This window comes from Mesocricetus auratus, unplaced genomic scaffold (assembly GCF_017639785.1).
Source record: "Mesocricetus auratus isolate SY011 unplaced genomic scaffold, BCM_Maur_2.0 Super-Scaffold_4256, whole genome shotgun sequence".
Lineage (NCBI taxonomy): Eukaryota > Metazoa > Chordata > Mammalia > Rodentia > Cricetidae > Mesocricetus > Mesocricetus auratus.
Window position 1 is genome coordinate 58185894 of NW_024429182.1, and position 25090 is coordinate 58210983.

The 25090-nt window shown below is 45.5% G+C and overlaps 1 protein-coding gene across 2 annotated transcripts in view; it reads right to left on the reverse strand.

Annotated features, from left to right (window-relative positions):
• Ap2a2 (adaptor related protein complex 2 subunit alpha 2) overlaps window positions 1–25090 on the reverse strand; it is a 67642-nt gene that overhangs the window by 27531 nt on the left and 15021 nt on the right. For both annotated transcript variants that reach the window (XM_005064194.4, XM_005064195.4), the window contains exons 2-5: window positions 14004–14072; window positions 6366–6508; window positions 5002–5195; window positions 1365–1494 (exon numbers count right to left, since the gene is read on the reverse strand). In XM_005064194.4, the coding sequence (XP_005064251.1) occupies window positions 1365–1494; window positions 5002–5195; window positions 6366–6508; window positions 14004–14072 (536 nt within the window). The remainder of the gene's footprint in view (window positions 1–1364; window positions 1495–5001; window positions 5196–6365; window positions 6509–14003; window positions 14073–25090) is intronic.

Genomic DNA, 25090 nt, shown 5'->3' on the forward strand with positions numbered 1-25090 from the left:
GCACCAAAGACCTAGTCTGGCTACCTGGAAATGACTTGATGGGCACAGCAAGGTGACTGCAGGAAGCAAGAAATAACTTCTGCCAGAATTCTACAGACAAAACTGCACAGAAGGTGCTGAACTGCTCCTCAAAGCGGCCTCCCTGCTCATTTGCATGACACCTGACTCTCAGCCTCTGAAAACCTGGCTCACGTCATGGCTATGAGAATCTTCATTTTTCTGGTTTCCTCAGCTATAAGACTGGGAAATTCCTACCAAGCAGTGTAGTGCACACCTTTAATCCCAGCACTCAGGAGACAGAGGCAGGTGGATCTCCTCTGTGTGTTCGAGGCCAGTCTGAGAGAGTGCCAGAATAGCCAAGGCTACACAGAGAAACCCTGCCTCAAAAAAAAAAAAAAAAAAAAAAAAAAAAAAAGCTGGGCAGTGGTGGCACATGCCTTTAATCCCAGCACTTGGGAGGCAGGTGGATCTCTCTGAGCTCAAGACCAACCTGATCTACAGAGCAGGACAGCTAGGACTATTATACAGAGAAACCCTACCTTGAAAAAAACAAAAACCTGGGAAATTCCCACTATTTACAATTTACAAAGTCTATTGATGAACTACCATTTATCTGACACAACTGATGGCCTCTAGCAACAGCCCCCAGGTAGTATTCAAACGTGCAGGGTCTAACCCTGCAGTGCTCAGGGCCCACTCAAAGCAGCATTACTGGCTCACCTCCAGAGCCCTCTGCTTCTCTGCACTCCAAGATCTATTCCAACTCCTATCTTAACAAGCACAAGAAGTCACAATACAGGGATAGCATGAATGGTTGCTATTCCACAGTAAAATGTCCAATGCAAGTCCCATGTACTGTCTTCTGAATGTTCATGTAATAATCTTTAACGTTCACATCAGATTTTTCTGGGGGGAAAAAAATTAACTAGCAAACACACTTGTCTGATCCCAGCCAGGCCATCAGACTCACTTGTTCAGCAGTCCAAGCAACAGAGGCCATGGCCCACAGCTGTTTCCCACCCAGCTGAGCAGCCATAGTCGCCATCACAGACCTCCAGTCCTCCTCTATAAAATGGGCAATTTAGTAAGAGTTGCACACTGATGCTTAGCCAAGAGATGGAACACACCCATCACAGGACCACACAAGCAGCTTATAAGGACATAGGTGCTGAGTGAGAATCACCCTGCATAGATGAAATCCCTGGGGAATGCCTTGCTGCAGAGAGATGCTGGCAGCCTGTGTACAAAGCTGCAGAAGAGGCAGTACATCACCTTCATAATCCTGAGAGTCTCCAAGGGCCACTTCTACAACATTCTTCTGAAAAGGTGACTGGGTGGGTAAGAGTGGAATGGAATGCACTTACCAAGTGCTGGTCATTGAGGAGGTGTACCACTCGGGATGTCCAGTCACCCATAGGAACTAGGTCAGGTGATGTCCTGTACAGACGCAACAAGCACAGGGCTGCACTCTGCTTTACACTATCCATGGTGTCTCTGGAAAACAGACATCAGTCACTCTGGAGAATGGTGGCATCTCCAGGTACCGTAAGCTACACCAAGCAGAAAAAGGAGCTGAGTAGAGAGCACATTAGAATAACCAGGGACCAGTGGGTCAAGAAGCCTGCACAGTTCAAATGTTAGCCCTGCACAGGTCACGCTAAAGGACTAAGTTCTAGCAGGACACCTGCCCACAGGCAAAAGCCTGCACTGTTTGCTCTCTGACCTCCAAGGCTTCAATTATCATCCTCTCCTGGACACTGAATACAAGATGGACTATGGAGGCCAGCTATGTCTATGACGCTCCTCTCTGAACCATAGGACTTCCCCTTCCCTCAATTCATTATAGCAGGAACCGATTGGAGACCTGAAATACCAGAGTGATTTCTACAAAATGTGTCCTGCTCCTGCACTACTCTGAGGAAGCAGGCTCAAGTTGTCCCGGTGAAAAAGTGGGGTCTCTTTTTCTTCTGCTTTGGATTTTTGTTGTTTGATGCAGGGTGTAGTCATGTATCCTACACTCACCTCAACGTCACGATTCCCATCTCAGCCCCCTGAATGCTAAGGTTACAAGTATATGTCACCATGCCCAAATCTAAGAAAGTCTTAAGAGGAAGCAAATTTGTGTCCCGGCCTGGCCTGCAGCCCCACATCATATCTACATGTAGCTGCTATGTCCCCTTCCTCACCTGACAGACACACCTTACACACAGCTGCCGCCCCTCCTCACCTGACAGACACACCTTACACACTGCTGCCGCCCCTCACCTGACAGACCTTACACACTGCTGCCGCCCCTCCTCACCTGACAGACACACCTTACACACAGCTGCTGCCCCTCCTCACCTGACAGACCTTACACACAGCTGCTGCCCCTCCTCACCTGACAGACACACCTTACACACAGCTGCTGCCCCTCCTCACCTGACAGACCTTACACACAGCTGCTGCCCCTCCTCACCTGACAGACACACCTTACACACTGCTGCTGCCCCTCCTCACCTGACAGACCTTACACACAGCTGCTGCCCCTCCTCACCTGACAGACACACCTTACACACAGCTGCTGCCTTACAGCCATGCTGTACATACAAGGGCCTGAGGCAGTCTCTAGTGTTAAGGAGTGCGGTCTTCTCTCTACTCTCTCCAAGGTCACCCAGAGGCCAAAACAAAAGTTGTTTGCAGATACCAACCAGGAAGGCAACTGATTTCTGCTCTGTTGAAGACAGGAGCTCTGGGGGCTCCCCTTCACCCTACCAGACCCTGCCTACAAGTAGGAAAGAGGCAGGTATAGCGACATGTCTTTAATCCTAGCGCTCAGGAGGCAGAGGCAGAAGGATCTCTGTGAGTTCCAGGCCAACAGGACTACATACTAAGACCCTGTCCCAAAAACAGTCAAACAAACAGACAAGCAGTGGAAAAACAAAACAGGCTGACCAAGTTAGCTAGAGGAGGCCATCAGAAATCCTTATAAGAATCAGCTGGAGTCCTTGCAACTTGAGGTAGAAACTGTGGCTGTGATGAGAAGAGTCGAGTCTGTGGACTCTAGTTCAGCTATCTCTTGGTTATTGGATTTTTATTCCCAAATGAAACAAAACTAATAGGAAAACCTTCTAAATCTCCCCCAGGACTATCCAATGAAGAATAATAATAATAATTTTGGTTTATGTATAGTACTCTACCTCTAAGCTACAGCCTAGCCTGAAAGTCCTTTTAGACACCATGCCATGGGGAGAAGAACAGGCCCATGTCTCATTCTGGCCTCCTAGCAATCCCATGGGAGCCACTGTCGGGTGCCCTCACTGTAGGCTACAACTGCAGGGTCTGTGTAACAAGAACCATGTTTGTTTCTACACATTCAACCAGGATGCTGAGCCAGGAGACCATCCCCCCTTGTTCCCAGAAAGCTCAGAGAAAAGGAGCAAGCACCTGCCAGCTCAGAGGAAAGGACACATAGCACCCTCATATACCCACTGAGCCCAGAGCAGCTCCCACCTGTTGAAGGTATTCTCTCTGATCCTACACTGTATCCTAGGAAACATGTCACCTCCCACCTCAGCACCACATCTTAACTGCTGACAGTGCGCAAACACTGTTCACAGAATCACCTACTGCTCAGAGGTTCCTGCCTCTTGCTTACCGGGTGCCTATGAACTGTCCCTACAGCCCAACATTCTCCAACTGGGAGGCCCCGCCTGTCTTCTGCTAAAGAACCTTTACTCCACATTGGGCCTTATGGTCACTCTGCATGTGCTCGTGTAGTTCATGAAACATGCCTGTTCCTCCAGTGTCTGCACTTCCTCCATTGGACCAGCCCCATGGCAGTGCCAGAAGGCAGCAAAATAACAAGATATCCAAGGCAGAAGCCCTCATGGAACACAGCAGACAACACTCAAGTTTCCTGTCCACAGGACTCCTTATGACTACTAGGGAGGAAGGCCAGGGAGGCCTTCTGGTAGCTCACACATGCATTCTGCCCAACTTCCTTCCCCTACCCCAAGACCCACTGTGATCCCCTACCTCAGGTACCCTGGAGTTTATAGTCTACAGTAATGAGCCTTCGAGTTCCCACTGCCACTCAGCTCTGTAATGCTCGTCTTCATCAATCTCCTATGGTCTACATCTACAATTCCACAGGACGGTTCTCTCCAGCTTCCCACTACTCAGGGTTGAGGTGCCAAAGCTGGCTTAAAACACAGCAACAGAGGCCTGTGCTACTTTGTGTCTGTGCCATACACAGGACATTTAGTAGCATCTTAGGCCTCTGCCTACTAGATGACTGAAGTAGGCCCTCCACTATGAAAATGGTAACTGCTCTGAGTCTTTGTTCAGGGCCAGCCCATCCATTTCCCCTCAGATAGCTGACTAAATAGAGAATGTAGGCTAGCTCTGACCTCTGGGCCCACTATGTATACTTTCACTTTAAGGCAGCAGAGGGCTGTAGCAAAAGCACCCAGGGTCTTGACACCCTATTTAATTCACTAACAACTATCCTATCCTGTCTCCTGGACCCATGATGAATGCAAGCACTACGTTTGTGGATTGCCTAGACAACAGCATAAAGCACGTGACCAGGCAGAAGCTAGCCTTGCCTCTGTCAACCCTGAAGCCAAAACAGCCCAGAGCTGCTTCAAACCCTTCCAGAGTAGCCCCTTGGCAACACTTGACAGCTTTCCAAATGAACTAAGGGGAGAGATGATACAGAATTCTCAAGATACAAGAGCTTGGCCTTTGCCCCAATGCTTCTGGGAAGGGACAAGACTCAGGGCTATGTCAAACAACTTTGTTTCTTTCTCCCTGCCCTCCATACAAAGCTGGTGTCCTTTCTAGGCTAGCAGGCTAAGAAGGGCTTTCTTCCGTGATGTGCTGTAAGTCTCAGGGATCTCAGGGAAAGAATCTGATAGTGATTCTGAGCTGCACTAGGGCTTCATGACATCCCACGCTGCACATAGTGGGATGTGTTTAGGAGAGCATGCTGTCTATCAACAGCACCCAGATACGTACCCTGCCACGAGGATCTTGGGGATCTCTCCAGCGAAGGCCTCCGCCATCTCACGGCTACCCACATTGGCAATGCAGTGAAGGGCCAAGCCCATAAATGTGGGATTTCGGCTGGCCAAGTCGTTCTTGATGGCATTGTTAATCAGGCGGATCAGTTCGCTGTTCGAGTTCACCAATACAGAGATGAAAAGGTAGCCCTGTATTCCCAGAAGGCAGGGACAAAAAGTTTGACAAGATGCCTAACACACAATACACAGGTAAGTAAGCCTAGAAAGCCTCAAGTACCATCCCAATAGGTGCCACAGAGACTTATCCCTGAAAACAGTACACATTCAGACAATGTACAAGTGAGCAACACTTATGCTACCATCCAGCCCTGATGCAGCATTCCCACTAAAATACGTGCTCAGCCCAGCATTCCTACTAAAATATATGCATAGCCAGAGGCACAAGGAGACCAGACCACTCAGTCCTTCCCCAAGCCTCATGTCCTTCTCAGTAGCTCATATCTGTGTCCTCAGGTCAGGATGGGAGGGGGCTGTCAGTGCAAGAACTAAGCCTGGCACCAGTCACTAATAAATATGCATCTGTCCAGAAAACTAGCTTACTGCTATCCACTCCTCTCTCAAGCTTATCCCCATTGTTACCTCACTATCAGTTCAAACCCAGTCTCATATCACCATTCTGTCACTTACAAGGTGAGGATGTGAATACTGAAAACACGGAAGGCTTATTTTCTTAACAAAAATCCTACGTCATTTGGCTTGGTTTTTTTTTTATGTAAGTTAAATTTTTAACCAAAAGAGAAAGCTATTAATTGAAACACAAACAGCCTTACTACAAAAGAATGCAGAGCTAAAACACCAAACCTAAGCAAATGTTAGCAGCCTGCATAGCAGGGACCCTCATACTCTGGTGCAGAGAAGGAAAGGGAAGGGACAGCACCTTCTATGGTTTTATTTCTTGCCCCTGTGGGCACAGATTCTGTTTCACACAGTCATGCAAAAGGCCATGGAGTAAAGTTCACTGCTGGCACTGTACTCACTAACAAGGTCCTATGAGAAGAAGGCAATGAGGGCTGTGGGCAGGAGACACAGGGGTGCGAGCACAGAGAATCTACCAGTCTAAGCCAACAACACAGAGCTGTAGCGGGAGGAAGGCCACCCCATCAAGGTCCATCCTTGGCACCACTGCTCTCTAGAAGCAAAGAACTAAGTAGGAATGAGCATGGCTGCTAGGTACCAGCCCCAGGCAGTAACACAGGCCAGAGGCACAGGTGGTTAGTTTCCAACATGGAACAGAGTGGTAGTAGGAGAGTCTGCCAACTGCACACAGGGCACATGGCCCTGCCCCTCAACCATACTCACAATCTGCTTTTCCGTGTATCTGTTTGAGCTCAGAAGATTCACAGCTTCCATGTGTCCAAAGTCAATGTCATGACCAAGGAGAAAGATGAAGAGCAACTTGCAAACATACTTCTTTTTACTGTAGCCATCAAGAGCCTTGTCACCTACAGAAAAGGTGAAGAAAAGGGTTACCTAGTGAACAAGGTGAGGAAGGCAAGAGAACTGTGCAGCAGAGTAACAGACTGCAATAAAGGCCTCAAACAGGGCACAGGCCTCCAGCCAGACATGCAGCTACAGACACACGCAGAGCAGCTATCTGGTAATCACAGTGCACACCAGACTACCTGGCAGTTAGTGCTCTGTACCAAGAAGACCTGCTAGTGCCTGCCAGTGGGGCCTTGACCTCCTTCAACCTTCTTGGCCCCAAAAGTCCCTAAGGGATAGATCTGCAAGCCCTGTGTAAGCCATCAAGTTAATCCTTTAAACAGACTTATTGCCTTAGGCAGATACACTTACTATAAATTACCTTCCCTTTCACAATTACGGGGCAAATCACCTAGTCATAAAACCACACACATACACAGTCCAAGAACATGTAGCATGACTGAACTCCCTCCTGATCACAGCAAAGCAGGCTCAACAGGAGACTTACTATACCACAAAGATTCACATCACACACTGCTGCTCACTTCATCTGTAGCAGAAGGAGGGGATGTGGCATATCCTCTTCCCACTGGGCTGGGCCTTCCAGTGACACTGAGTCAGTATAAGGTACGTATGGTCTAAAGGTATGTGGCTGGTCAAGACCATCGCAGCAACACTATCCCTCTGCTTGGTAAGGGCTGAGCAGTGGCAGGGTGACAGGTGTCCAGAACACCTACACATTGGGTGAAGATCAACTCAAAGTGACCTGTGGAGCTCCCAGGAAACCATTCTTCCTTTCTAGCAGCAGAATATAATTTAAAATTCAAACACTGTGAGGTCCTATCTAGTTGGCTGTACCTCCTACTTAATCTCAGCTTACTGCTGTATTCATTAGTATGTGTATGTGGCATGCGTAGTAGCAGGGAGGAAGAGATCTTCCCAAATTTGAGGCCAGCCTGGTCTACATAGTGGGTTTCAGCACAGTGAGACTGTCTCAATGATGATGATGATGAAGATGAAAATGATGATGATGATGATGATGATGATGATGATGATGATGATGATGAACCGAGTGGTGGTGGCAGCAGCATACACCTTTAATCCCAGCACTCAGGAGGCAGAGGCAGAAGCTGGCAGTTTCTGTGAGTTCAAAGCCAGGCTGGTCTACAGAGTGAGTTCCAGGATAAGCATGACTGTTTCACAGAGTTCATTCCCAGCACCATATCAGGCAGCTCACAACCACCTGTAACTCCAGCTCCAGATGATCCAGCACCTCTAGCCCCTGCGGGGCACCTGCACATATGTGTATACCCACATACAAACACACACATACACATAACTAAAAATGATAAAAATTAAAACTTTTTTTTTTGTTTTTCAAGACAGGTTTCTCTGTGTATCCCTGGCTGTACTACAATTCATTCTGTAGACCAGGCCTGCCTCAAATTCAGAGAACCACCTGTCTCTGCCTCCAGCGTGCTGGAATTAAAGGCGTGCACCACAACCCAGCTAAAATTAAAACTTTTTTAAAAGACACTGAGGATGTGCCAATCATTGATTGGTGATGAATGCGACCTGGATGGAAGATGAAAGAGCTATAGGAAAGGAATTGGTCAAAATCTAGCAAGGCAATGAACAGACATGTATTCATAAACACTTGTGCAAAACCAAAAATAAAGGTTAATGAAATTTTTTACAATCTAGTGTAGTAAAGTAACAGAAAACCTCCAGAGTCTGGGAAAGCATGTAAAAGTCAAAGTCATCCTGTCTGCTTTTTTTTAATAGACTAAATACATTGTGGCTCTGATACCCAATTCAACAGAACAAGCATCCAGTTCTGTAAACCTACCATGATCAGGCTGGAAAGATGGCCTGGCTATGGTGGGTGCTTACAGGGAACTAACTCATGAGGAATGGCATTCAGATTCTAGTATCCATGTAACAAACTGGGTGTTCCAAAAACACCTATAACCCTACCTCTGAAGGATTCAACACCCTCTTCTGACCTCTGAGCATGCACAGGTACACAAACTGCTAACTTTTTTTTTTTGAAACAAGGTCTCATGTAACTCAGCTTAGTCTCAAACTTACTACGTAACAGAGGATAACCTTGAAATTCTGATCTTCCTGCCTTTACTTCTTGAGCGCTGCGGTTATAGTTGAACACACCATGCGTGATTTTATGTGGTGCTTGGAATCAACAGACCAAATCCCCAGCCGCAAACGTACCAACATCTTAAATATACTTCCTGTGTATGGTGGTAACCTTGAACCAGCAGATAAGTACACTGCACCAGCTGCATCCTAACCACAGACTTTTACCTGTATCATATGCAACCCATTCATTATTACTGCTGAGAGACAATCTTCACCTACCAGACTCTTCATACTCTATTGGAGAGCAAAATGGCAAATCTGTTGTTGTTGTTGTTGCTGCTGTTTTTTAGAGACAGGGTTTCTCTGTGTAGCCATTGCTGTCCTGGAACTCTCTCCACAGATCAGGCTGGCCTTGAACTCACAAAGATCCAACTGCCTCTGTCTCCCAAATGCTGGAATTAACTTAAAATGGTAATCTTTAAAGTACCACAATGTTAATTATAGTAAGAAAATCCCAAGCCCGCCTAACCTTGTGAAATGGCTCAGTGGGCAAAGGCCACCATGCCTGACATCATGAGTTCCATTCCAAGGACTCACAATTGTCCTTGACCTCCATATGTGCACACACAAACACATAAAATAGATAGAAATAAATTTTTAAAAATTTAAGAAAAAAATTTTAACTAGCCGGGAGGTGGTGGTGCACGCCTTAATTGCAGCACTTGGGAGACAGAGACAGGCAGATCTCTGTGAGTTGGGAGACATCCTGTTCTACAGAGTAAGTTCCAGGACAGCTAAGGATACAGAAACCCTGTCTTGAGGGGGAGGGAGAGAAAGAAATAAAATCCCAGCCAGACATGATGGCGCTCGCCTATAATCCCAGTACTCAGAAGGCAGAGGCAGATGGATGGATCTCTTTGGGTTCTAGGCCATCCTAACTCCTCATTCAGACTCTTAAAATTTCCTCATTCCTTTTTTGTTTACATAGTGAACAGTATTTGTAGTTCTGAACAGGGGAAGGCTACAACAAGAAGTACTTATTTTCATAATGTTCTTTCACTGATTTCACAATTCCTGTAACTGTCAGGCTTCTACAGCTGTAGTCTCCTACTGTGAATCCCTGGCTTGCTCGTGTATAGACATATCTGTTTGCAACAAATATACAGTTTTGGTATTTCTGCCTGTTAGTAAAGGCTTCACATGTGCAACTTTTTGAGGGGTAATGAGTGAGACAAAGCCTCATTCTATACCCCAGGTTGACCTGGAACTCACTATGTAGCCCAGGTTGGCCTTGAACTTACAGCAATTTCCTGTGGTATAGTGGCACACATCTGTAATTCCAGTACTTGGCAAGAGTCAAAAGGATCTAAAGTTCAAGGCAGTCTTGGCTGCACAGCAAGTTTGAGGCTACTCTAGACTATATGAGACAATGTCTCATTAAAAAGTTAAATATTGTATGTCTATCTAACAGAGAACCACAGGATTTAAGTAGACCAACTCAATGTTATAACTATTTTGAGGTGGCCACGTGTAAACTAAAATGGCTAGAAACATAGATCATTGATAGAATGTTGGCCCAACATGCAGGAAAACCTGGGTTTGAGCCCCACAAATCGACTACCACAGAAACCAGGTGTGGTAGCAAACACCTTATAATCTCAGAACTAGGGTGGTGGAGGTAGGCGAATCAGAAGTTCAAAGTCAACCTTCATGACATCACACTTTCTAGGCCAGCCTGGTCCTTCTAAGTCTTAATTAAAGTAGTGCCCTTTTGTATAACTCACATTAATCATTCAGTAAGTTTAGAGTGCCATAAAAATAAACAGATACAGATTCAACACTCCAATGTTCACTGCTCACATTTTATCTGCTTGCTATCAAGGACTTAATTCCTACATAGACTTTAAACTCCACAAGACAGCATTACCAGACATAATCACCATTTAAAATTTACCCAACATCCTCTGCCTTATCATTCCTTTCTATATAAATGACCTTGTACCTGGAATCATGAATCTATAAAAGTTCCTCTATCAGAGAAGCCTGCTATTAAGATATTCTTCCATTTTGTCTTTAAAATATATTTTAAGCTGCTTTATCATTATTATTATTATTATTATTATTATTATTATTATAGCTTAGGAAGAGTTGTTTTTTTTGAGATGGGGTCTCACTTTGTGTTATTGACTGGCCTGGAACTTGCTGTCATATAGACCAGGCTGGCCTCGAACTCACAGAGATCCACCTGCCTCTGCCTCCCAAGTGCTGGAATTAAAGACATGTGCCACCATGCCTAGACTTATAATTTGGCTTGTTTTGTTTCATGAGTATGTATTTTGCCTGCATGCATCATCATGTGCATTCAATCCCAGAAGAGGACATTGGATCCTCTGAAACTAGAGTTACAGATGGTTGTGACCAACTCTATGGGCACTGAGAATCAAATTAAACCCCGGTCCTCAGAAAGACCAAGACTCTTAACCAACGAGGCATCTCTTCAGCCCTTATTTTGTCTTTTGAGACAAGGTCTCACTATAACGCCTGCCTCAGCCTCCTGAGTTTACAAGTGTTTGTATATGTAAGCTCCCACTGGCTCTTGTCCTCTCTCTCCCTCCCCTGTCTCCTCCTCCTCCTCCTATTCCTCCTCCTCCCCACTCCCTGTGGTTGTTTTTTAATTCTCTTTTCCTTGAGCCAAGAATGGACTTCCTCAATGTCTGGACTTAGCATCCTTCTTCCTGCTCCCTGCTGTTCCTGTTCAAAAGCTGCCAGCCTTGCACAGCTGCTGTGTAGACAGGCCCTCTGCCCCAGCTGCTCAAAGCATCTGTCTTTGAACTCACACATTGTATACTACCATATTCAAGGAAGATTCCATCAGATCTGCCCACCCCACCCAGCTCGTTCCTCCAAGACACCAAGCAACCTTCCAGGCATCAACTCTGCTTCCCACCATCTATCCACCATCTTTTCTTCCCTCTGAGCTATAGTTTTCATCTGACTAGCCTTCCAGAATACTAAAGGTCTCTTAGCTTACCTGTCACCACAGCCACTCACTTTATCTTCATTTAAGTTACTTCAACTGGTCTTATTTCAAAATCTGTCCTCACTTCTAACACTTTCTAAGTTTCCTACCGACTTTGTCTGTTAAACCTTTAAAATGCTGTAAACCTAGTTCATTGTAACATGAACCTGATTTTGTCCTCATGATTCTATCTCCTGGGCCTCTGTGGGCTCTGGCTCACAGGATCTTGTTTCTCTGAGCACCCTTGTTCTCTCTGAGCACACACTAAAGAGTGTATTTAAAACAATTGCATTCGAGGCAGAAAGATAACACTTTCCTATCAAAGGGACCGGTGCTCCTCACCTCAACCCAAGTCTAAGTGTGAAGCTATATGCCACGTGCCAACAGAGCTCAGCTGCTGTCTCAGAGAGGCCAGTGGGCCCAGTTCCCAAAGCTCTAGGGTGATTTTGGTTTGATATAGAAGGTCTCCGATCTGGTGGGCTCCACTTTGACTTTTATCCCTCTACACAGGGATCCTGCCATTCCGAGCTAGCTATTTCATGGTAGGAAGGAACTGTCCTTTGAGTGTCCAGCCTCTAGCCTCTGCCTACCATATGCCAGCTATAGCCTCCCCCTAGCTGACAACCAAAAGCGCATTTCTTAGAAGGAAGACAAGATCATTCCAACCAATGGTCATAGCTCTAAAGTACTTAGGGCCACCAAAACAGCTGTCTGAACTCCTTTCTCAGGCAGTAAGGGTAAAGGCACAAACTGCTGTTCCTGGCCTCAAACCATAGCCACCTCTTGGGTGGCCTGGGAACATTTCTTTTTTCATGGCACTCTAATGCTCCCAGGAGGCCGTGGAACACTGTCTACTCCCCAGCTGACTTCCAAGGGCAGGACTGGTCTCCTGTGATATTCAGTAGAGGTGACACAAGCCGGCACAAGCCACCCACACTGCCAGACACCTGGAGATGCAGTGGGTCCAAATGAAGATGGGTTCCAAACATGAAAGAAACACAAATGGGGTCAAAGAGTTACATGAAAAAGCAGAGTACACCTTTGTAATTTTTGCTGCCAATAACATGTTGCAGTGATATTTTAGAAGTTTGGGCTACCAAAGTTTAGTTTCATCTGTGTCTATTTACTTTTTTTAGTGAGTCATTAGTGCAAGGTGTGGTAGCACACACCTTTAATCCCAGCAGTTGGGAGGCAGAGACAGGCAGATAACTGTGAGTTCAAAGCCAGCCTGGTCTACATAGTGAGTGAGTTCTAGGACAGCCAGGACTACGTATCTCTCAGGCCCCAAAGTCTTTATGGCCTTAAAACTGACAAAAAATATCAACATTTGGGGCTGGAGAGACAGCTCAGTGGTTAAGAGTACTCTTCCAGGGGACCCAGATTCAATTCCCAGCATCCACACAGCAGCTCACAACTATCTGTAACTCCAATGCCAGGGGATCTGATGCCCTCCCTCTTCTTGTCTCTGTGAACATCAGACATACACATGATGTACAAACACACATGCGGGTAAAACACCCATACACACAGGATAAAATTATTTTTCAGCTGGGCGGACACACGCAGTTCCACCTCAGCATTATGCTGACCGCACTTTCTAGACAAGATACCAGATCAGTGTTATTTCAAACCCCCCAGAAAAGAAAGAACAAGGCCACAGCTAGGAAGGGGCTGACCACCCAGTTCAACACAAGCTCTTCTCATTGCCTAGATCCCTCAATGGGTGAATTTATTATACTAACAACTTGATGTGTTTTAGGAGTTTTAAAGAAACGTTAAAAGACAGGCGTTGGTGGTGCACACCTTTAATCCCAGCACTCAGGAGACAGAGGCAGGTGGATCTCTGTGAGTTCAAGGCCAGCCTGGTCTACAGATCAAGTTCCAAGACAGAGCTACACAGAGAAACCTTGTCTCCCAAAAAAAAAGAATTCAAAGATCGTTTCTATATTTATTACTTTTATGATAATTTAAGGGAGAGTTTATTTTGGTTCATAGTTCAAGGATATGTCCATCATGATGAAGATGTCAGCTGCAGGAACTTGAGGTGACTGATCACACTGCATCCAGTCAGAAAACAAAGTAAGATGGACCCACAGACAGGTCTAAGCATCACTTATCTCCTGTGCACACTTGATTATGAGCAGGGATCACTATGGTTGAACTGGGAACACTCCTGAGGCTGGAGGGATGTAGTCAGCTACTTTCTCCTTTTAATTAAGTCCAGGACCCCACCCCATGGAATGGTACTACAAACATTTAGGTATCTTCCTTCTTCAATGAACTAAACCTAGATATCCCTCACAGACACGCACAAACGGATTCCAGATCTCATCAGGTTTACAAGGAAGATTAACAATCTTCACAAGGCCCTTACGGTGTAGTACAAGGGTAGCACTTACCTTTAAATTTTGATCTAATATTTGCCAGTTCCTTGTTTATCCTCTTTATTTCGGCTTCTTTACTTTTACCTAGAAAAAAGAATACAAATAGGTTGTTTCATTGCCTCAAAGAAGCACTCACTCCTGCTAGGACCCACATTGAGAACTGATGCCAGAATCATGGTTTTCAGTGGTGCTGGGGTAGGGAAGGGCTGTGAACCACATGGATGTCCAACTACATGGGACACAACCACAGACAAAGCCCTGGGGTCTCCACTCAGCTTCATAACTTGAAGGCAGGAGGTAAGACCAAGGAATGAAGTAAACTGATTCAAGGCCAGCAGCAGAACACAAGACCCTGGTTAACTGGGCTAGCATAGTCACACACAGTAAGGCAAGGACCCCACCAAGACAGTGATGAACTGGACCCACAGCACCTCACAAGGGGTGCACTACACCACTGGTCCAATTCTTCTACCTGTGCACCACAGCTCTGAGGCTGGAAAGCACCCACAACATTCACTGAGGGCTTCTCCCAGTAAGCCATCAGCTATAGCTCATGGAAGCTGACTCCCATGAGCACAGATGAAAGAACAGCTTAACCCTACAGTTAAACCCCACAGGAGAACTGTCTTCTCTCATGAAGCTCACAAACCTGTAAAACCTAGCAAGTGACCACAACACGAAACAAAGTTAGAAGAAATGGAAGAACTACTACTTCGTGACAAACTTCTACTACATGTAATTTCTGCTGCTGGATATCACCCATCCTTCCACAAACGTTGGTTTGCTACATGCCTGTCTTTTAATATCCAGACTGGCACATGAATCAGTCTAGAGAGATCAGGGGAATTAACCAAACCACACATATTACTAGATAGCTTAAAGATAACTGTGAGTAAAAACAAATCTCTATATGTTTAAATCACTTTTGAAACAGCAAGAAAACAGTTTAAAAGAATCAGAAGGCAGCACAGTGGGTAGCACACTTGCCGCACAATGCTGGCAATCTGAGATTGATCCCCAGAAACCCAGGTAAAGACGGACGGTGAGAACTGACTCCACAGAGTTGTCCTCTGGCCTCCACATGCACATCACTCCCCACACACATGCAACACTAATAAATAAAATTAAAACTTTAAAAATAGCTTTGCTAGGCAGAGTGGAGCAAACTTTTAACCCCAGCACTCAGGAAGCAGAGGTAAGATCAGCCTGGTCTATTAGTGAGATCATGTCTCCAAAAAAAAAAAAAAGTCACCTCAACAACTGATAGCTGCTAAAAGAGGGAGGAGAGAGGGAGGAGAACCCTTCTCTGAGAGTATGGGTGGTCACTGGCAGGTTACCCAGGCTCCAGTAAATGGCCCACACCTGTGCATATGAGCAACATTAAGTGGACTTAGTGAATTATCAGACAAAAACAAAGACAGAAGACAACATGAAATTCAGAGAGACTGAAAATCCCTCATGGAAGCGCTTGCCCTCCCTGGGGAGCGGAGGGGGGATGGAGTGGGAGTGAGGGGAGGAATGCGGGGGGGGGGGGGACACTGAGTGACATGTGTAAAAAGTTAAATAAAATATGGAAGAAAAAATTCAGAGAGAGATATGTTGGAGGTGAATACAGAGTAAATTAGAGGGAAATGAGAAACAGATATGATACAAAAAATTTCATTGTATATATGTATGAAATGCTCAAAAAATAAAAAAGCAAAAGAAAATGTAAAAGTTTTATGCATAAATATTACAGACAATGCATACAGATACCATACATGGTACCCAAGTATTTTGTTAATTTTTGTGTTTTTTATGTACCACTTAAAAATAAATTTGAATTTTAGAGTTCTTTTTAAATAAAATTAAAATGGCTTCAAATAAAAAATAAAACATTCACAGGCAGAGAGATGGTTACAAGCATTTGCTGCTGTTGCAGAGGACTCAAGTTCAGTTTGTAGGACTGATCTATGTCATGCAGTTCACAACTCTTCTAACTCCAGCTCCAAGGGATCTGATGCCCTATTCTGGCTTACAAGAACACTGTACGCACATGGTGTAAATACACAGCATACACACATCAAACACTCATACAAATAAAACAAAAGTAAATCTTAAATGGGAGTGGGGGCACTGGAGAGATTGCCTCAGCAGTAAAGAGCATTTTGTGCTCTTCCAGAAGACTAGGTTTGATCCCCAGCCCCCACCCAGCATCTCACAACCATCTGTAAGTCCAGTCCCAGGGATCTGAAGCCCTCCTATACACAGACATATATGCTGGCAGAACATCTGTACACATGAAATAAATCAGCAAAAGTTTTAAAGAAAAAATTAAAGAACCCTCTCCATGACAGTGAGAATGGAAGTGTTAGAGTCGTAGTGTGTGCACATGACCAGGATACACTGCATTCATGTAGGAGGTTATAATAAAAGATATAAATAAAAGATAAAAATAAGCCAGATGTGGTGACGAATGCCTTTAGTCCCAGCACTCGGGAGGCAGAGGCAGGCGGATCTCTGTGAGTTCGAGACCAGCCTGGTCTACAAGAGCTAGTTCCAGGACAGCCTCCAAAGCCACAGAGAAACCCTGTCTCGCAAAACCAAATAAATAAATAAATAGATAGATAAATAAATAAAGGGCCCCCTCAAGTTGGTCCTGATTCAATTGTTGCTCTTCCAGAAGGAACAACCCATCTGCAACACAAAAAACCACAGCACAGGCTGACCCAGGCCCAAGGCTGTCAGAGTCCCAACAGTGATTTACCCACGTCACACCTTGCGGGTTCAGGCTTCACATTGCTGCTGCCCAGATTATCTGCTTCCCAGAAAGACAGGTCCAAGCATCACTTATCTCCTGTGCGTACTTGCCCAGGAACAGAGCTCACTGTGGCTGAGCTAAGAACATGTCTGAGTCCAGCTCTGCCCTAGGAAGCTCTAGGACAAACAGGATTCTATGACGCTAGGGCAAGGGGCAGCAAGGCCTAGAGCCCAACATCCTCATCTCACTGTCACCAGCCCTGATGGAGCGGAACTTAGGACCCAGGCTCCCATCTACCATGCCTGAGCAGCTGAAGGCTCTATCAGGGTGGACACAGTCAGCACATGTTTAGCTCTGGTGCTTCATAAACTGCCAGGAGAAAGATAAGGAGAAGCTTTCTTCTGAAGTTTTCATTAATCCTGTCTATATCCAGGTATAGTACTTCAAATTTATAATCCCAGTATATTTAGGAGGTTGAGGAGTTGGAGGCTAACCTGGGCTAACAGTAGAAACAGAAAAAGAAAATGAAAAAGAGCTAAGAATAAAAAGCCAGGCTGGTAGTACACCCACCCTAGCCCTAGCATAAGCCTCATCTCCACATCTCCTTTGAGCATGAGGCTCTGCCACATCCTGCTCTCAAGAGATAGCGAGGGCTCCCCAGCAAGAGGCCCAGCCTTAGGAGAGAGGCTCTTGGAGCAAACAGCTGTCACCTGAGGTCCCAAAACCTTGGGCTGTAGCTGTACAGTTGCTATGGTGACATGGGAGTACCTGTGTGGGGGACAGCTGAGGAAATGCACAGTAAGGAAGCTCCTCCTTTCAGGGCTGTGGCTATGAGCTGCATTACAGACAACATTTACAGAGAAAACACTGTTGTAGAGTTTCATTTCAGCAAAGAGATGTTAGAAGCCAAAGGGGCAAGAGAATGATGCAGCCCATTTGTGAACCTACTTTTTATCCAGAAGCAGTTTGCCTGCTGGATAGTGCAAAAAGAGGTGTGTGAGGCTTCGGTTATTCTAGAGAATTAAATTTAGACCATGAATAAGAAATCTTAAAAATGAAAAGATGTCCCAGCACTTGGGAGGCAGAGGCAGGAGGATCTCTGTGAGTTCGAGGCTAGGCTGGACCGACAGCCTCCAAAACAATACAGAGAAACCCTGTCTCATAAAAACCAAAAAAGAAAAGATGTGCTTAAATTGTTTTGTGTTTTACATTAAAACAGCTTTAACTTGTAAAGTATATTCTGGTTTTTTCCCTCCCCCACTCCCCACCCCACTTTGAGACAGGATCTGACAAAGAATGTGATAGCTTCAACTAGCCTGGAACTCAAGGCAATCCCCACACCTTGGTGTCAACCAACACACCTTGCTCTCATTTTCTTATAATAAAGGAAAGAGGACCTCTATCAGGAAGCAAATTCTTTTTGACATTATCTGTAAATGATCATTCCATGTATACCTGCTTTGTAGTGATGTAATACACCCTTTAAGCTAGGTGTGCCATTACAGGTTCTAAATGTGTTATTTAAATCAAAAAATGATACTCTTTCAGAAAAAAAATTAAAAACTCAAGATATTGGCTAACAAAAATCAGACAGTAAGAAACAATCTTATGAAAAAGAATGGGACTGGGGAGGTATAGAAAAACTGCCTGGCATGACAAGGCCGGGGGTTCAGCACCACACACACACACAAAAGCAAAAGTAAGACAGGATGGTTGTCACTGAGTTCAAAGGCAGTCTGAAGTACAGCAGAGTGACACTTTGTCTTTAAAAGGCAGGGGGCCTGGTGAGATAGTAGTGAGCAAAGGCATCTGCTATCAAATTGAAGAACTAAATTCAGTCCCCACAAGTTGTCCTCTAACCTCCACAAGAACAGTGACACTTACACCCCCATGAATACAAAATAAAGCTTCAGGACTTTTGTTGTGTGGGGCGCTGCATATGTGAGCTGGTTGTTGTTCTTCAGTGTCTTTATGCAGGGTATCTATCACGCATAGAGGGGGAGAGAACTGCAAAAAGAAAGAAAGAAAGGAGGGAGGGAGGGAGGGAGGGAGGAAGGGAGGGAGGGAGGGAGGGAGGGAGGGAGGGAGAGAGAGGGAGAGAGAGAGAGAGAGAAAGAAAGAAAGGAAGGAAGGAAGGAAGGAAGAAAGAAAGAAAGAAAGAAAGAAAGAAAGAAAGAAAGAAAGAAAGAAAGAAAGAAAGAAAGAAAGAAAGATTAGCTGGGTGTGGTGACTTTCTGTGAGTTCAAGGTTAGCCTGCTCTACATACACAGCAGGTAGTGATGGAATCAGAATGAGTATAATATATCTAAGACAGCCAAGCAAAAGCAAAAGAAACAAACATTATTAGGGCTTTGTATCCAGCAAAGCTTTCGTCAAGTATAGGTGTCACAGACCAACTACATAAAGTCCAGACTGTTGTGGAATATTCCTTTACACTGTGTGAAGATGTGTCGCTGTGATTGGTTTAATAAACAGCTGAATGGCTGGGTGGTGGCGCATGCCTTTGGTCCCAGAACTCTGAGGGGGGGAGGGCAGAGGCAGGTGGATCTCTGTGTGTTCGAAGTCTGCCTCAGGCAGAGAGACAGAGACAGAGACAGAGACAGAGACAGACAGAGAGACAGACAGACAGAGACAGCGCTGGATGGCCAATAGCTAGAAAGAAGTTAGACCAAACTTCTGGAGACAGAGAGGAAGAAACAGGGGTCACCTGCTAGACAAAGAGGAAGCAGGACATACAGGAAGAGGTAAAAGTCACGAGCCACACGGCAACACATAGATTAATAGAAATAGGTTAATTTGCCGGGTATTTGTGGTGCACGCCCTTAATCCCAGCACTCGGGATGCAGAGGCAGGAGGATCTCTGTGAGTTTGAGGCCAGCCTGGTCTACAGAGCAAGTTCCAGGACCGCCTCCAAAACAATACAGAGAAACCCTGTCTCGAAAAACCAAAAAAAAAAAAAAAAAAAAAAGAATCAAGCCTAAAATAAGGCCAAGCTTTCATAATTAATAAGAAGTCTCTCTGTATCATTATTTGGGATTTGGCTGGTGAAACAGAGAAAGACTCCTTACATTAGACCACCCTGCTCCCTAAATTCTTTGTGGCCCATGGACCTCAGACATCTAGAGTCACATGAAGAACCACAGAAAACATCAACATATGAATGAGTGTGCAGAGGAGCATGAGCTGGGGAGGGGTGATTGCAAGAGTGGATGTAAGTGTTTGGGGGACAGTGTGAATGTACAGGATGGGTGAGTGTGCAAGGGGAGGACATGCATGATATGCAAAGGGAAGTTAGGTACAGAAACATTGTGTCCAGACAATGTAAACAATGTGTAACTGTCACACACACTCCCAAAAGAGCACAGGACAGGAAGGTGGCAGTAGCTCAGCCTGCACACAGGATAGCAGCACCTCGCTGTAGGAGAATAATCACTCAGAAAACTTAAGTTTCCCCACTCAGTGCTTCCTACCCACAACACAGAAGCAGCACTGCCCTGAAAACAGAGGTCAGTCCTAGCTCAATGTGGTTGGTTCTGAAACAGAGAACAAGAGTACCAAGTGGAGATGATGAAGACACACCCACAGATCTCAGGCTTGCTCCTAGTGGACCTGGCCTTTCCTATGTTTCTGACCTACCCTGCCTCTGCTCTATGGGGCCCTGGCCAGGCCATTCCAGCCCCACCATCCTGGCAGTCACCTGAGTTTGCTCAAGGCACTCTCCACGATAGACATGAGGATATCCCTGCCTTCATCTGGGTCCTTCAATCCATCTGACCATGGCTTCCCCTACAGAAAACGAGTCTCCCGAGAACAAGGAAAGACCCTATTCCTTTAAAGAACTTCCACTTGCCACCAGCACACTGCTGGGGCAGCTCAAAGAGATAAGCCCCCAACGTACTCCTGTCTTCAGGCATCCCTGTCTGGCGGCAGTGCCACTGCCTCTTCCACTAGAAACTAAGGTCGTCTCACCTTCTCCTGGATCAGATGCCCTCAGGCCATCTTCCTTTCCCTGGACCAGAGCCCCATGCCTTCTACCTCCCATCACTGCAGACTGAGGAGCAGCAGGGGATAGAGAGAGAAGAGCAGGTCAAAACCTCCCCCATGAGGAGTAACCATGAGCTGAGCATGTCTGCCCAGACTCTGATACTGCTGCCCAAGACAGGCTCATGTTTCCCAGTTCTGTGATGGATCTAGGCCTGGTCTGATAAAGAAGACAGCATCATAGAACCCAATGTTTCTGTGAGCATTAGGTATCATGAGTGACACAGGCCATAAACACTACCCTCCACGGGTCTCACTTTCACTCAGTTGAGCACAGGGTCACCAAATGTTAACCTCTGGAAATGCCACAGGGAAAACCCCACGGGATGAAGAGATACACAGAATTTTGAGAGCAGGGGATAGTAGCAGACCTGCCCTCATATGTCCAGATGTTTTGCAGAAAGCATCTGCATCATATATTACCAAAGTGCCACTGAACCTGGCCCATGCTCCTCACTCATGTCACACTTCTAACCCTCAGGCAAAGGGCCTCATCTTGCTAAGAACTGATCTAGGGAGAAAAAGAAAGGAAAAAAAAATCACTCTCATGACAAAGAATCAGCTTGGGGTCAGATATAGTGGTGGATGCCTTCAATTCCAGCATTCAGAAGAAACAGGCAGGCAGATCTCTGTGAATTTGAGATCACTGGGGTCAGTCAAGTATACACAGGGAGTTCCAAGCCAGTCAGGGTTACAAAGTGAAGAAGCCTTGTCCATAAAAAAGTAAAAATAGTCGGGTGTTGGAGGCCCACACCTTTAATCCCAGCACTGGGGAGGCAGAGGCAGGCAGATCTCTTTGAGTTCGAAGCCAGCCTGGTCTACAGAGTGAGTTCCAGGACAGGCTCCAAAGCAATACAGAGAAACCTGTCTCAAAAAAACAAAAAATAATTTTTTTTTAAAAATTAAAATTAGATATAGGCAAGGACAGGAGTTTCTGACCTATTCTGAGTTTAAAAAATCAATTTTGAAAGTGTAACTACCAGCCTGAGTAACTAACAGGCCTGTGTCAACAAGTCTGCCAGACAGTCTGAGCTGTGGGATTCTGGTCTTAGCTACCTTGATTCTCGGAAATGCAGCAGTAATTTCAGCATGGACTTCGGAGCACCACTGGCTAATAAGTGACCCACGCTAGCTGCAGACACTGGCCAGGAGCAAGCTGTGATTTGCCTCAGTGAGTCTCAAATAATGCACAGAATGGGGACAGGCTGAGATTGAGCACCTGGGAGAAAGCTCAGGGCTCAGCAATGGGCTAGTTAATCATTTCTTCTCCTCGGACCAAATACATCCCTGATGGGACTGGTAGGTAATGGCCTGGATTACAAAATACCTGCCTAGGCTGGGCACGTTGGCCGATACTTCTAATCCTAGCATTCAGGAGGCTAAAGCAGGAGAATCACAAATTCATGGCTAGCCTGACCAGCACAGTATAACATTACATACAGAAAGAGACAGACGACAAGATAGACATCAAAACTGTGAACTTCGACGTGTCCAACAGAACTTTGTCTAAAGTGACAAGTTTCAGTCAAATGTATGCAAAAACTAGACTGTTCACCTTAATAAGACCCTTTTTTTTTTTTTTTTTTTTTTTTTTTTTTTTGGTTTTTCGAAACAGGGTTTCTCTGTATTGTTCTGGAGGCTGTCCTGGAACTCACTTTGTAGACCAGGCTGGTCTCGAACTCACAGAGGTCTGCCTGCCTCTGACTCCCGAGGCATGCGCCACCAATACCCAGCTAAGATAAGACTCTTAATAAGCACTGAAGGTGTTCACCACAGTAGCCATTCACAACCTATCCACGAGCTGCAAGACTCAGGCTGCTGGACTTTTCCCACCTCAGATCTTCTACTGACAAGACTGCCAGCAATCAGAATGCTCTGAAGAACTCAACTTCAGGTAATGGGCAGAAGACAATGAGTGGCCATGGGCTTGACATGGCTATGGTTAGGGATGCCGCTGTGGTCTGTGTTAATGTATGTGGGGAGGGGTTCCTGATCAAAATCCACACCAACAAACCCAACAGCCCTGGTGGTGCATGCCTGTGATCCTGAGCATGTGAGGCTAAAGCAGTTTGACAGCAAAGGGAGGGAGGGAGGGAGGGAGGGAGGGAGGGAGGGAGGGAGGGAGGGAGGGAGGGAGGGAGGGAGGGAGACTACTTCACAGAACATTCTGCTAATAAGTCCCAGAAGATAAACGCACCTGGCTTTGACACACTAGCTGGCCCATCTTCTTCAGCAGCTTTTTGGGACCCAATTCACAAACCACACCGTTAGACTCACATAAAACATGTACATCACTGGCTTCCAACATATTCAGATCTATCTGTCCTTTATCTTCCCTAAGGAAACCCATAACCATTAGCAGTCACTCACCAACCCTGGCAACTTCAACTGGCTCTTAATAGGCTTGCCTCTTCTCAGTCCTTCATCTACGTGGGAAAGCACAGGACGTGTGATCCAAGTCTGCTGTCAAGCAGCAGTCAGCACAGCACTTCGTTTTTATTAGTGATGAGCCACTGTGCTCCATATTTTGCTACCTAGTGGCTTTTGGGGTTCTTTCTACTTTTAGGCTATCAAAAATAACATCCTGGGGGCTGGAGATGACTCAGTGGTAAACAGCACTTGTTCTTGCAGAGGACCTAAGTTCAATTGCCACACTCCATGGAAGTTCACGATCATTCATTAACACCAGCTCTAGGATAATTAAAACCATCTTCTGACTTCCATGGACACCAAGCATGCATAGGGTGCACATATATACATGCAGGCTAAACGTTCATAGGCTACTAAATTAATATAATAATATATAATGTATAACAATAATATAATGTATAATTAATAAAATTCATACAAAATTAATAAATAAATCTTTACAATCTTATGAGGTTAGAGGGATGGCTAAGCAGTTAAGAGCACTTATTCTGCAGAGGACCTAGGTTCCACTCCCAGCACCCACATGTGGTTCACAAATGTTCAAATTATTTAACTCCAATTCCAGGAGATTCAATGCCCTTTTCTGGCCTCCTCAGGCACAGCACATTTGAGACACAAACACACAAATGCACGCACGCAGGAAAAAACCACCCATACACATAAGATAAACATAAATACATCTTTAAAAAAAAGGGGGGGGCTGGAGAAATGGCTCAGTGGTTAGGTGCATTGCCTGCTCTTACAGAGGTCCTGAGTTCAATTCCCAGCAACCACATGATGGCTCATAACCATCCGTAATGAGACCTAGTGCCCTCTTCTGGCCTGCAGGCATACATGCAGACAGAACACTGTATACATAATAAGTAAACAAATAAATATATCTGTTTTAAAAAGAACATAAAATGGGATTTTGGCCAGGCATTGGTGGTGCATGCCTTTAATCCCAGCACTCAGGAGGCAGAGGAAGGCAGATCTCTGTGAGTTCGAGGCCAGCCTGGTCTACAGAGCTAATTCCAGGACAGCCAGAACTGTTACACAGAGAAACCTGTCTCGGCAGACCAAACCAAACAAAAACTTAATAAATTAACATCCCATAGGGTCAGCCAAAGCTACACAGTGAGACCCTGTCTGTCTCGAAAAAGAAAAAGAAAAAAAAGAAAAGAACATCACTAGGAATATTCACATACAAGATTCTGTATGCACACTTGCTTTTTCTTAGCCACATGCCTCCCTGGGAATTTCTAGTCATATGGTAACCATATTCAACACTGAGCCACCATCCCCACTGAATGTACCAACCCTAAACTAGCACCCAATCAAGGGGGACTTGAGCCCTTTCACAGGAGCCACACTCAGCACACAGCTTGTAAGTAAAAAAGAGAATATACCCCAGATCCCTTCCAGACACCATGTATCTGTGAGATCCTCCCAGCTCAGTTGAGTCGGGGACTAGGGCTCTCTCTTCCATGTGTGCATATGTGCACACATGTCTATATGGATGAGCCCGCCAGTGTGTGCATGTAGAAGCCAGAGATCACCCTCAGGTATCATTCCTCAGGCACTATCTGTATCTTGGGTTATTGTGGTTGGTTTTTCAAGACAAGGTTTCTCTGTATAGTCCATGAACTCTTCTTATAGACCAGGCTGGCCTTAAACTCCGAGATCTTCCTGCCTCTGAGTGTTTGGATTAAAGACATGGGTCACCACCGCCAGGCCCACCCTGATTTTTGTTTGTTTTGTGATTTGTTTATTTGTTTTGTTTTGCCACCAAGCCTACAATTGACCAAGTAGACTAGACTGACTGGTCAGCCAGCCCCAGAAATTCCCCATCTCCTCCTTCCCAGTGTTGGTATTAAAAGTGTGTACCACAGCCAGGCAGAGTGACGCATGC